We start from the raw sequence: 14,331 nt of genomic DNA on the forward strand, positions 1-14,331 counted from the left end.
GCCCCATGGTCACTTAACTCACATCCATAGTTGAGTTAGACTTCTTCTAAAATGTTTTCCTCCCCCCATTCTTGAAAATGTCTCACGTCTTTGCAAAAGCTAAAGTCAAAATGAGCTTTCAGCAGCGCTCTTGACCACAGCAATGGCTTCTGCAGACCAGCGTCAGGCTGCCGTCTCTCAGCAGGCTTGGTGTGCACCCGTGCCAGGGGTAGGGACAGGGCCCCAGCCTGCATCCCAGGGCCTGGAGCATAAAACCCAAATTCGGGAAAACGTGGTGAAGAAGGCTCTTACGTGTCCCTGCTCCCAGTCAGTTGCTCACAGAACCGTACTCTATGAATTTAGGAACAGTCAGATGTCTCTTGGTAAAAGGGCCATGTCTGCTCTTAAAACAATCCCTGCCACAGACTTTGACAATGAAGTGTCACTCAGAAGAGCTGGAGGGCGGAAGCGGGGAGCATCTTGTCTATTTTACACAGGGTTTGCACTTGCCTTTCAGTCGTGGAGCTCAGTAGAGATATGTGTGGTGCGCTAGCTGAGCAAGACCCATGTCAGGGACGTGTATGCATGGTGGATTTTTCTTTGCTTTTTTTTTAACCATATGATTAGGCTTTCTCCCATCTCTTAATTTAAGAAGTTAAAGGCTATGTTTTAGAAGATTTTCCTAATTTTGCTATTCTTCACAGCACCACACTCCTCAAAATTTTCAACTAAATTGCTGAGGCTGTTAACAAAGAATTTTGGGTGTAAAAGAGTTAAGCTGCATTTCACATTGCAGAGAAAGTAGTTGTACAAGAATAAGCAAAGGGCAAAAATAATCCAAATGATTGGAAAGTCTGGTTAGATGGGTTCCAACTAATTAAATAAAGCTTTGTGATCATGGAACTGTTCTTTACTCTCAATTTTTTCCCAAGTGGTGGCAGGAAAGGAAATGCTTTTTGCCAAAAGTTATTGAGCTTTAGTTTTGTTTTGTTTCTTGTTCTTGAGACTATTTGGGAGTGGTACTTAAGTTTTCCCTGAATTTTTCCCTTAGGCTGGTTTTGCTTAAATATAAGCTTCACTCTGAACTATAATTGGAATAAAATTGCTTGAGAAAGCATAACTCTGATCCATCAGACCTTTGAGGAAAAGTTCGCTTTTTAATCCTGTAAGAATCTCATCTCAGATTAATCTGGGAGCTCTGCTGATGGCCAGGGCCCTGCCTTTGGAGGGGAGGAGACTTTGAGTCAAGCGCTGGGCACTGGCGATTCTAATTCAGAACCAGCTTTCACATCCTTCTCAGCTGTGATGGTTGTTATTTCATAACTTGTTATTCCAGCTGTGGAGAGTCCATTGCGATGTTACGAATTATCTTTCAAGTGTAGGTTTTAAGATTTAATGATGTTTTTCTTCAAGACAGATCATAAGTATGTTTTCCACTGAAGTTTAAAAAGAGAGCTATTGTCACTGCCCCACTTTGAAATAACTGATTTCGGCTCTTCTGAATCTGACTTGTCAAGTAGGTGCAGCACTAATATTAGTTAGGAATTATGAAAATTTGATAGCTTTCCCCCCAAAAAAAGGTAACTTTTGTGATGATGCATCTGAATCACGAGTATCCAGGTACATCTCTCCTGGAAAATACAATAGAACAGAGACAGACTTTAAATCAGTCACTTTCCTGCTTACTAACCACTCCAAAACATTGTCTTATAATAGGTAACATGACCACGAAGAGGCTTTTAAATTATTTGAGAGCCTCAGCTATAGTTAGCTGGCCTTCCCTTGTCCCTCACTAATATTTGGCTATAGGACATACAGCAACATTTCAGTAATGACCCCTGCTACGTCTGCGACTATGCTTGGCATTGAGTATATGAAGTGAAAGGCAAGGGTCTGGTCTGATCCTGCCCTGAAGGAGCTCGTAGGCTCGTGGGAGACATGCTCACCTAATCAGCTGACTGCAGCACCGAGGCTCAAGGCTTCCATGTTAGTCACAGAAACACGACATGTTGTCTGTCACAAGTTGTGTGTCACCTTTGGCAAGGCACGTATGTAAGGCTGCTATTTGATTTTCCAGCAAGAATTAAAATTACTCCATTGCACACCTGTCTCTGTGTTGCAAGCAGGAACTTGCAAGAGGGTGGTCAGCCATGGGTCCAGCACTTAGACATGGAATTGGGTTTTCTCTGCCTGAAGTTTCCTAAGGTGGAGATCAGACTTCGCAAGCTTGGCTTGTTAGGACCGTGCCAAAAGCAACAGAGGGTGTTGGCCTAGAAAGGAAAGGAACATAGGACCAGGACCAAACTGTGTCTACTTTTAAGCTTTTTTATAAACAAATGTCAAACAACAACCTCCCTTGGTCAGATCCTACTTGTGTCATAGTCTGGTTTCACCCACACCTGGCCCCACAAGTGCTCTAAGGAGGAGTCTCGAAGGCCGAGAAGGATAATGTACCAGGGACATGTTATTTAATATACATTAGGGATGAGAGTGCTGCCCCAGGCTTCCAGAGCCAGCCATAGCCTGGAATGCCTTCTCCCCTCCTATGAAGAATACAGGGGGAAACTGCAGACACCTCTGGATGGAATTAGTCACCAATGCTGCTGGAATCTAAAGTTCTAAATTACCAGGGACTTTGTTTTATTTACTACCCTGTTCCCGGCACCTGAAACAGTGCCTGGCACAGATGAGTAAATATGTGTAGAATGACTGGATGACTGACTACCACATTATGAATCTCACAGATACCTTCGTGCATTCCTTTTAACTAGTGATTTGAGAGACAGAGAAAAAAAAACAAGATTAGGATGGTTTGCCAGACCCTGCCATGTTATACTAGTTTGCTAAGATGTATACAAACAGGAGGTTTCAGCCCAAACAGGTTGTCCTTTATCTTTCCCACTGTAGTCCAGACCCCAATTTCCCTCTGGTTTTTTCTTAGAAAAAAAATCAAAGCACATTTTTCTGTGTGCGCACATCATTGGAGGGCTGGTGCAGAGCTCTGTGTGTTCCAAAGAAGGGAGGACTGAACTTTCCAATAAAGTGTCTTCTTTCTAATTTCTCCAATACAAATTATTAGAATAACAATTTAAAATTTTTTTCCCTCTATGTAAGGATTTTCTACGATGTATTCCGGGAAGCATCTTTTCATCAGATCTCTATGATCATTGGGTCTGTGTAATGGACGAAGAAAATGATGAGGAAAAAATAAATGCAGTTCAAAGGTAGTTATTCCAATTTGGTCATTTCTCAAAAATACTTTTTAAAAAACTTATATTTTACAAGCTTGTCTGTTAATGTAATAATAACTATCAAAGTCATATCCATAGGGGCTAGTTTAAAAATAGATTTATGCTAGCAACTGTCATTGTTATTACTGGGTTTTTTCCTAATCTTATTAATATGGAATACTCGACCATTGTACACCTTCTGTATATTCTAATCTGATAGGCACTGAAACCCATTAGACTAATAGCAAATACTGTAGACCCAATCTACAATTTATGACCTTAATTTTGGTAAGTATTTAATTAACCAGACGATTCCTTACACACTTCATTTAGCAGCCAAATTCATACAGAGAAAATTCCTTCCTCTCAAGGAGCTCACAGTCTAGTAGAAATAGACAGATAAAACCCAGAATTCCAGTGCGGTACAGTCAGTGCCATGACAGGGGTATGTGGAGAAGGGGATGTGAGGACACTCCAGAGAGACAGTCAACTCATTGAAAAGTGTCAAGGGAAAAGGGAGTTGCAGAGCCTTAGCCTGATCACAGAGAATGCATTGTCTGTCCTCATGGAAAGGGAAGTTGCCGGCAGAACCCAGCACCCCCATTCCTGAGTATTTCCCGCATCATAAGAGAATAGGAAAAAAGTGTCCATTAACAAAAAGCAATACTTGCATTTCTGTGAAACCCAGGAATCCCAGTATCATTTATTTGCAAATGCTTGTTCAGTGCAGTGTTATCTTGAGCAACTTTCAAATGTAAATCATTATCTACACGCAGCTACTGATGGTGTAAGTGTTGAAGGCACCAGACTCAGAGCCATGCACAAAATGCTGTCTCTGCTTTCGTGACAGCTTGGTGGGAACCGTTCAGGTACAGGGAACATGAGATTCTGTATGTTGTTGCTCATTGTCTAAAATTTTATATCGTAGAAGCTGTTAAAGGATGATTTTTAAAAGGCCAGAATTATGGCTCTCATATAAACATATACACATGAAAGAAATTTTATTTAAAACATGGATTAATAAAGAGAACTACTAAGACGTTACTGCCGCCGGTTCAGAGAAGACAGTTAACTACCACAAGTTGTAATAGTTGAATCAGAAATGCTGAAATGAATTTATAAATAGACATAAAAAACAAAACTGGCTTTTTCTGCTGGGGCATGAGGCAGTGCAAGTAAATCACGTGACTCTTCACCAGAGAGAATTTTCAGGTCTATGGACAAGTCTTATGTGTGTTGCTGTCAATATTCTATAGTTTACAGAGGTGTAAAATAACTCAAAGGCTCAGGGCCCCCTCAGAATCTGACACCCCAAAAGAGCACACTAGGCAAGGCCTCACTGTCCAATGAAAACATTCAGTAATCTTTTGGCCCATTGCAATCTGTCATAATTTGTCCCTAGAAAACCATACTCATTGTCAGTCTGTGGTGCTGAAGAAGCGCCTCTCTGGTATTTATGCAACAAGAGCCAGATGACCTGATGTTCTTCCCCAGGCTGTGATACAGGAAAACGGGGCACGAGAGGAGGGCTGTGTCCCAGGTCTCACTTGAGTCCCTGGGATGCGCCCCGCCAAGTGAGGGTCGTTGGCTTCACACGGGAAAGAATTCAAGAGCGAGCCCTAGTTGAGTAAAAGTAGATTTGTTTAGAGAGATGTACACTCTGTAGACAGAGCGCAGACCATCTCAGAACGCAGGAGAAGGGTAGAGGGGAGCAGGGTTGGGTGTTTAGCTTAAAGGAGAAGTAGACACACAGTCCATAGACAGAGTGCCGGGCATCTGGGAAGGTGAGGGAGCAAGAGAGTCCACGAGGCGCGGTGTTGCGAGTTTTTATACGTTAACAAGTGAGAGGATTACTCCAACTGCTTTGAGGAAGGGGTGAGGATCCCCAGGAATTGGGCCACTACCCTCTCGTTGACTTCCATGGTCAGCCTCAGAGCTGTCATGGCACCTGTGGGTGTGCCATTTGCGGTGCTAGTACATTACAGTGTGTGTGAGGGAGCTCAGGGTCCACTAGAGGTCAGCTCTCCATCCATCCTGGTCCTCAAGGTCCATCAGGAGCTGACTTTTCCTCCACCTTGTTGCTAACTGCTGTGTCATTCCTTTAATGGCTGTGTCCTGCCCCCTTCCCTCCTGTCTCAGTTACAGGTTCTTGTTGGAAAAAAGCAACAACCATGAAAATATATATATGTATGTATAAAGGTTCTCACCCAGAGACAGAATATACAAAATAAATGAATAACCCCCCTGAGTCTTACTCTCTCCCCTCTGTAAGACAGTCCTCGCTCTGCACGTACCATATGAGCTGACACTCCCGCATACCTGAACTGTGTTTCTGCTTCGCGTGGTTCCCCATGAAAAGCGAAGAAAGGTTGCCCTGTCTACAAGTTTTCCACGAAATGTCTTGCTTAAAGAGCACCTTTGTCTTTAGGCTATTAGACCGGCTCCCAAGAGCGAATGTTGTTCTGCTAAAGTATCTTTTCGGGTTATTGCACAAGATTGAAAACCATGCCTCATGGAACCAGATGAATTCATTTAACTTAGCAGTGTGCATCGCTCCAAGCATCCTTTGGCCTCCTGCTTCCTCCAGCCCCGAAATAGAAAGTGAATTTACAAATAAGGTAATGAAGTTTTTCATTTTTCTGCCCTGGGGCACTGAGTCCCCGTTTTGAACCTAAAGTTTGGGGTATTAGTTCTGAAAGACACGTCCTTAAGTACATCTTCTTATAAGTCTGAGTTCATCGACTGTTCTGTCCTCTCCTGGTAGACTGCAGAAAGCTGATTTCTTAAGCAAAGAAAGTGATAGTAATTGGGTTACTTCTGTTTTCCCTTTAAGGAGGCAAAACAGCTGTGATTGACTGAAACCATAGAGGGAGAAGAGCAGTTGATAAGATTTTAAAAAGAAACAAAAGACTTTGAAATTGAACAGGCGCAGGTGGAAATCTCAGCCCTCCCCACTTGCCAGATGTACAATCTAGGGCAGAATTAGTTACACTGTTCCACAGTTTCCTCATCTAACACAATGGAGGTGGCGATGGTACCACACTCACTCAGTACTTACTTGAAATCACACTCCTGCAGTACCTGATGGTTAGTACAAGGATGGGGCACTGATTCCTCTTCCTCCCAACGTTCTGCCTGCTCCTTTGCCTCAGCTATTGGGGCAAGAAGACTATGGAAAGGTTCCAGTATATCTCAGTGGAGGCACAGCTCTCCCCAGTGAGCTCTTCTCCAAGCATCTCCAGTTCTGGCTCCTCAGGGAGGCAAATGCATAGGAAGAGGCTGGTCAGGGAAAATGTACGCTTTTCTCTCCAGCCGTCCCTCTCCTTCAGAGTAAATCCACAGAGGATGCCCACCTCCCACACTTATGACACCTGCCTTTTACATAAGAAACATATTTTATAAGTCTATCTAACGACGCTTCATGAATTTTAATAAGAAAGTATATTTCTTCATCCCAAATGCCCAGTACAGAGAATACTTAAAATTACCCTAATTTTAAAGACAGGACCACTAGTATAAAACTGTTAGCATTAAACCAAGGCCAGAAATAATAACTTTAAGCCACTGATTAAAATGGATTTCTATACTCAAACTACTGTTGTTTTTTTAGGGGAAACGGTTCTGTTTAGTTTCCAAGCAGACATGAACTTTGAATTTTTCTCAGGATTCTTCACTTTTTTTTTTTTTGGTTTGAACCAGGATTCGTATATGAAGTCTGATTTATAGGTGCGCTATGTGAAAAGTAACCCTTCATTTTTGTTCCTTTTTTGTGCAGGTTTCTCTGCTTATACAATTTCTGATTGAAAATTGCTGTAGAATATTTGGAGAAGAAATCACTTCCCTTTTGGAAGAGGTTTCAGTGACATGTGCTACGAAAGAGAATGTCTCAGGTATTGTGAATAATGGGGTTGTTTTTGTGTGTGAGAAATAGACACACACGTGAAGGTCAGCAAGGGCACCGATTACCCTGCTGCCCAGAGCAGCTCGGGTGAAGGGGCCTCTCACCTGAGTCAGGGGCCGTGGGCTTCCGCCCCTTCCTTAGAAGGCCTGCTCGTAGGTCACGCTGTGTTAACACTGTGGTCAGGTTACCTAGTGTATAAGACAAGGTTCCCAAACTCCAAGAAGTTGTTAGTGGCAGAATTCTAACTTCTTGTTTCAAAATAAAACCTTACAAGGATATACAATAGAACAATTAACAGATTTACAATATAACAATATTGTTACAACATATTGTTGCAATATCTTACAATATAACAAGTGCTGTGGTTGAAACTGGAGTAGGAGACCCAGAAGCAGGCCTGGCCTGGTTGCTCCTCATCTTCCTCTCCGAGGTCCCTGACATCTCTCAGAAATCCAGCGCCCTGCAAAGTACTTGAGAAAACAGCTAGCCTCATGGGGCGGGGCAGGGTGTGTGGGGCTTGAAGACATTCAGCCTTCCAAAATATGAATGCCTGTACCACCAATTCTTGGTTATCTTTGAACAATTATTCTGTGCCACCGTAACATTAGTATCTTCTCCTGTAATTATGGGAAACCATAACATCTAACTGGTCTGATTGCTGTAAAAAATAAACAAAGTAATAGATATTAAAGGACTTTGTCAAAGGGAAATTGATAAGGTTGGTAAATGGTTTCTCTGAGACTAACAGAGTTAATTAGGTGTATCCACCAGCTAATCCATTTAAAAGACACAGTCTTATTCAGAACCTGAGTGTATCTGCATTAATTTCTTTGTATTTTTTACCATTTCCTGGTATTATGACATGTCTTCATTGCTTTGAGGAAACCTTACTTAAAGAAAAGCTATTTCTTCAGGGACTGAGGTAAATCTAGTATACCCCCAAAATTTACTTTTAGTTTCTGCACTAACAACTAGAAAGATTATGAAAGATGCTTTCTTTCTTGAGAGTAGGAATCTGAAAAATCTGCATGAAAACAGAATTAAACTAAACATCATAGTTGTTTAGTTTTTTTTTTTAAGGCAGCATGTATTTGAGGCAAATGCAAATGTTAATCATGGTTTGATTTTTTTCGACAGATAACTCTTTCTTCCAGCTGAATGACTCCTCCTATGACAGCCTGGAAAATGAGCTGAACGAAGAAGTTGATGCTCCATGCAGTGACTTGGTAAAGAAACTCGGTCCAGGCAGCAGAAGCATGGACTCCATGTTAACCCTCAGTGACTATGACCTCGAGCAGCCTGAGGCGGAAGGCGTTTTAACCCTGAGCGACTTTGACTTAGACCATCCTAAAGATGAAGACGTTCAGGTGGAACAGCCCAGTGAGCCTGAGCCGGTGACCGTGGCGGCAGTGTACAGAAAGGCCTCGCTGCAGGACCAGGCCAGTGCCCCCTCTGGCATGAGCACCCCCAGCCACCTGTCCGCAGCTACGGAAGATGCTCCAAAAAGCCCGAGGCAACAGCGGCGCTGCTCGGAGCCCAGCATCGGCTACCTGGGTTCAAAGCTTTCCTTTCTCAGGGCGTTTTATCAGAAAAGGAAACACAAGTCCAGCTGTGATGCGATTCTCCTGAAAAAAGATGAGAACCATCTGAGTCAGAATCCACCCCTCCAGAAAGAGGGTAAGACAGGTTTTAAAACAAGTTTAGTCACAGACACTGATGTCAAGAAAAATGCCACTGATGAAAATGATAAGAAGAAAAGCTGGTGTGATAGCGAAGGAAATCACGTAAACCTTTTTCCTAAATCCAAGCCAGTGACCATTTCTCACAGCCACCTGTCCTCACACGATTGTCCCACGAACCAGCCCATCGCTGTGGACACGGCTGGGTACTCCCCGCCATGCCCAGCAGAGCCCCTCAAAGGCTCAAGGAGGCAGCGGCGCTGCTCAGAGCCCAGCACCGATGACCGACACTGCAAACTGACCTATCTCAGGGGACTTTATTCAAAAAAGAAGCAGCACAACGCAAGCTGTGACGCCAGTCTCTTGCACAAAGAGGAGGACTATCTCAAGCGGCACAAGTCTTTGCAGATGGAGGGGCAAAAGCTTATCAGTCGGAGCTTGGTCATGGGGATCGAGGTTGGCAAGAGTGGTGCCGCAAACCAGAACACTGAGAAGGTCTTCTCCCCAAGGTTAAACATTTGCCCGAGGAGTAGCTGTTCCAGCTTGTCCTCCCCAGACACGTCCCCATCTGGCTCGCCAGTGAGCTCCCAAGACAGCGCTTTTTCTCAGATTTCTGAACAGTCAGTGTTTACACCCACTGAAACATCCTCTCCAATAGATTGCACTTTTCGACCTCAAGGAAAACAGGAAGAGCTTTCTTCTGACTTAAGCAGTTCCAGCCTCATTTCTGGAATTCCCGGTCCCTCATCAGGGCAGGCCAGTAGCCACCAGGCTCATACAAAAAAGGACAGTCTAGAGGGGCATTCACAAATGCGTTCTGTAACTCTGCACCCCAGCACATGGTTGAGAAATGGTATAGCCAGTTTGAAAAATTGGTCTCTCAAAAAGAAGGCAAGGGCACCGAGACCAGAAAACAATAAAACAGGTTCTCTAAAAGGACCCACGGAGCCACCTCCATGTGCTCCTGGCATTCCAGAAGCCAGCGCACCGCAAGAGAGACAGACAGACATTCCCCAAATGGCAGCCGAAGGGCTTGGGGCTGTGCAAACAGCCCAGTCCTGTAGTTCTTACCCCAGCCAGGAATCAGAGAAGGATGGTAGCTCTCCATCCAGCCTGGCGGAAGACGGACTTGAGCTTTGCTTGAAGTCACCTGAGGAAGGAGAGAAGGATGGGCAGTGTTCTCCTGGTACTCTGCCTCTAGAAGAATCCTCACCCAGCTCTTTGACAGTGGATGACGTGTCCAGCCCAGACTCAGGGCCAACGGTGGTTTCTGATGTTGAGAACACGCATGTAACCAAAGACATTTAACCACAATCAGAATCTAATATTTGCAAGGACAGAAACCGGGCTACTAATAACATAAAGATAATAATTACTATGACCCCTGTGTATAGAATAACCGAGACAGGTAGCATCGGGGTTATCACTGCTGATACTTAGGACAAACAAAGAATCCTCTTTATTGAGACTATTTGGCAAAAAGTCAAGGCTAAAAGATTTTATCACCTAACTGCTTGGGAGGCTTTTCCTTATTAGAGCATGGATTGATCCTGTCATGCATTTTAAGAGATCCCAGCAGAGGGCTAAAGAAGCATCATCTCTAGAGGAAACACGCCTTAGATGACACTAAGAAGGCCAGGATATCAAAAGTGAAGAATAAAAACCATGGACAGAGGGGGAAGTCTGCAAAGAAACCATCCACATTCCATGAAATGTTTTTAATAAGTAAGCAAGAAGAATGCCACCAATCAAAGCATTAAGAAGGAAAGCATGTCAGATGATCAAGGAAATCACGTCAGACTTTTCCCCGAAACCAAGCAAGTGGCCAGTTCTGAGACATCTCATGGTCAATCATGTGCCCTCACAGAATCATTCCAGGTACCAGCCCATTAAGGCAGCTAGTGTGGAAGAAACTCGAGGAATTCGAGCCATGAGTACCATGACATCATAGTTTTTGTTGGTCAGTTCATTTTTCCATGAGCGTTTCACTGCTCTGCAGAGGCCCCCGGACACAGCTGTGGGGAGAAAGAAGGAAATGGGTGCTCATTTCAGTGTTCTTTCCAGAGGTGCCTGAGCCAGAAACATTCTCCAGAAATGCACTTTTTCCTCCTAGGAGGTGCCCTCCTGACAGCATTGGCTGTCTTAGTGAGGAGGAAGAGTCTGCAACAACAGTCCTTCCTTTGTTGCATGGTCACTGTTGCCAACAGGTGATCAAAGCAGGACTCCTCTTTGCTGAAATGTTTTTCTGCAGCCTTGCCTCTTGGATTAATCAACTAGAAAAAAAAATTGCTGATAGATCTTCCCTTTTCTGATGGCCATTTAACAGCTGAGAGAGCAGTTTTGAGAGCTGGCAGGTTGTAAAGAGTCACAGAACAGAAGAACCACCACAGTGGCTGTCTGGCCTTCTTTCAGATACTCCTCGACGCTGGATTTTCTCACCTCCAGGAGTTTTTACATCATTTTGTCCCAAAATGATTCATGGTGTATACCCCACCGGTCTATTCCAGTGGGGTATACACCATGGTGTGTACCCCACCAGTCTATTCCAGTGGGGTATACACCACGGTGTGTACCCCACCAGTCTATTCCAGTGGGGTATACACGGTGGTGTGTATCCCACTGGTCTATTCCAGTGGGGCATACACGGTGGTGTGTACCCCATTGGTTTATTCCAGTCGGGTATACACCATGAATCATCTTGGGACAAAAAGATGTAAAAACTTCTGGAGGTCAGAAAATCCAGTGTCGAGGACTGTCTGAAAGAAGGCCTGACAACCACTGTGGTGGCTCTTCTGTTCTGTAACTCTTTACAACCTGCCAGCCCCTCTCTCTCAAAGGTTACACCTCTCCTGGATTACCTCCTTGGATTATTAGGCCTTGCCAGACAGTACGAAGGGACAAGCAGGAATGGCTGTGCACCTTCCTTCATTTTAAACACTTACTTATTAGAAATTGCTTAGAACCCATTTGACCTCTTTAATTCAAATTCCAATGGCCCTTTCTCCCACAAACTTGCTTATTCCAAATCACTTTTCTTAGCCACCCAGAAACTTTCATGCCAAATATGCTTCCCCTGTTGTCCTAAAGATTGCATTTTTTCGTTATAAAAAAAAATTTTTTTCTGTAAGCTAGAAGAAGTCCTTTCAGTATTAGCCATAGGTGCTACCTACCTCTTGGGGACATGGCCCTTTTTGTCCTTAGCATTATAATAAACCTTTAGAATTCTGTGTCCAAAGAGCTCCTTTATGACAATGGCCATCTCAGTCACAGATGTGAAGTAGATTTTACCTTATCACCAACCACTCCTATATTTAGACTCCTCTAAGTGTCCATATGCCTCTCACGTGATATGATATATGAGAGCAGCAGGGATTCCCCTCACCCTGAGGGCACACTACTGTCAGAACTGCAATATGTGAATGAAGCTCTATGGCTTGGAGTGTCTTTTGCAGAAGCAAACTGCTTCTCTACTTAACAAAATAATAGTTCTAGCCATTTTTTTGTTTGTTTTTCTTTTGTATTGGTGGGAGAAAATCATACGCCCAGTTTGAAGCAGAGAAAAGAATAGACACTCGAGTTCTTTAATAACCATTTCTACTCTGTGTTCCCTTAGATACTCCTTACATACTTAATGTGAATACTTAATATTGCTGTAAAGTATTATATTGTATGATTTGAAGGCAGACTACATGTCATTTTATTACACTCTTGTCAACCTATAATATATCAGACTGATGCTTTATCTAAGATTCTTTTGAGTTTGTATAATATATCTTGACAAATTTTACTACCATATGTTATATAGGAAATGTGTATTTTTGTACTTGCAGAAACCACTACTAACTTTTAAAGTTGTTTGATTTTTCAAGGCACTGATAATGGATGTGTATGAAGTCCATGCTATGTATTAAATGAAACACCATTCTTCAACAGTTAACAATCCCACCAGAGTAATACTGCCCTTTGTGTAATTGTTTTAGCTAATGAGTTCAATTTCTGCTTAACATTGGGAATTTCATAAAATGTAATTAATACTGAACTGGAACTTTGAACTTTTCGTCATAGGCCATGGTCAGTCTTTCCAGAAAAAGACACTTTTCTAATTTTATCATTTACCAAACAAGTCATGCTTTAGACACAAAGCCTTCATTTTCTTAGGTAGTATATTCTCACGGTGCTCCTAGAATCAGATGCACACATATAGTCTACATTCTTGTAGCAAAAAAAAAAAATCAACTTGGTTTGATTGTATAAGATTTTCTAATCTAAATTTGAACCATTCTGACCAGAGTGTCCAGTTGATTCCAGACACATCCAGGCATCCCAGGATGTCTGGATCCAGATACTACAAGACATCAGTACTTCGAAAGTCATGTAAACTTAAGCAGTATTACTGGTTTCTTGTGACTGCTGCGTTTTTGCCCTCTCAAAGTTCACGGAGTTCACTCCGTGTGAGTTTAAGCACCATTTCAAAGAGATTCAAAAATATATATACTACCTAAGTCCAGAAAAAAAAATGATTTGCTTTGAGCAGTAAAGACCTACCACCCACTGTCAGAAATGTCACTGATTAAATTTGGGCAATGTACACATATACTGATGTTAATTTCTACTTAATGTTAAACAAATAAAGTAATTTTTTGCTTTTAAAGAAGAATCTCAATCTACTGTGAAAACAGTGGATTGAATAAATTGTCTCACATTGTATTTTTCTGCTTTTCATGGTGTGATATTGAATTGAAAGCGTCTAATGTATCCTTGAACCAGTGGCATATTTTGTCTGTTGAAAGGTAACTGAGAATATTATGTATCTTAGTCCGACTTCTGGTAGTAAATGTTTAACTGATCTTTTCCTACCTGGTCATGTTTTAATGAATTGAGAGGAAGTCTTTGGAAAGTGTTTATTTCAATACAAAGAAAAAAATTGAACCATACAGTTGGGTAAAATGTTAACTTTTTAAAAAAATATCTATTCTGGTTATGAGGATATCTCATAAGCTAACTTTCCTGCTGAAAGGAAGAGTACTCTTGAGTTCTGGGTTTTCTACACCAAGCATGGGTCTCCCTTATTTCTGAGCCACTTATGGGTATAAGTCCTTCATTTTTTTTTGAGTAAAGTCCTTAAGCTTCCATTTTGCATGATGTCAGATGTGTGATAGAATTGGCAGAGGCTCTGGGGTGTGATTTGAAAAATTTTGTTTCCTAATCCTCAAAAAAATTTACACAGGATGGTATTAGATATATACTGTTACTTCATTTGTACAGCATGTGTGCTCATTGTGCAGTGCCAGGGTGCACATACGTACATAGGTAGATAGTTCAAAGTGTTTCTCTAACCTATTTTAATTTGTTAAGGCAAAGTAAATATGCTTTCTGGAGTTTGATATTACACGACAATGTGAGATGCAGGTTTGGGAGGTGTTGAGATTTAAATGCTAGTTGTTTTACCTAGGTTTGATCTTTAGATTACAGCAACTTGGAATTCAGTTTAGGACTCCTCGCAGCCTCTTGGTCTGCTGTGAGGAGTGAATAAATGAGCTAA

The 14,331-nt window shown here is 42.3% G+C and overlaps 1 protein-coding gene across 2 annotated transcripts in view; it reads left to right on the forward strand.

Annotated features, from left to right (window-relative positions):
- Window positions 1-13,640, forward strand: part of LOC140694403 (rho GTPase-activating protein 20-like) — a 29,445-nt gene extending 15,805 nt beyond the window's left edge. For both annotated transcript variants that reach the window (XM_072957664.1, XM_072957665.1), the window contains exons 6-9: window positions 3,094-3,203; window positions 5,638-5,827; window positions 6,985-7,099; window positions 8,248-13,640. In XM_072957664.1, the coding sequence (XP_072813765.1) occupies window positions 3,094-3,203; window positions 5,638-5,827; window positions 6,985-7,099; window positions 8,248-10,097 (2,265 nt within the window). In that variant the 3' untranslated portion in view covers window positions 10,098-13,640. The remainder of the gene's footprint in view (window positions 1-3,093; window positions 3,204-5,637; window positions 5,828-6,984; window positions 7,100-8,247) is intronic.
- The last annotated feature ends 691 nt before the right edge of the window (window positions 13,641-14,331 follow it).

This window comes from Vicugna pacos, unplaced genomic scaffold (assembly GCF_048564905.1).
Source record: "Vicugna pacos unplaced genomic scaffold, VicPac4 scaffold_21, whole genome shotgun sequence".
NCBI classification, from domain to species: domain Eukaryota; kingdom Metazoa; phylum Chordata; class Mammalia; order Artiodactyla; family Camelidae; genus Vicugna; species Vicugna pacos.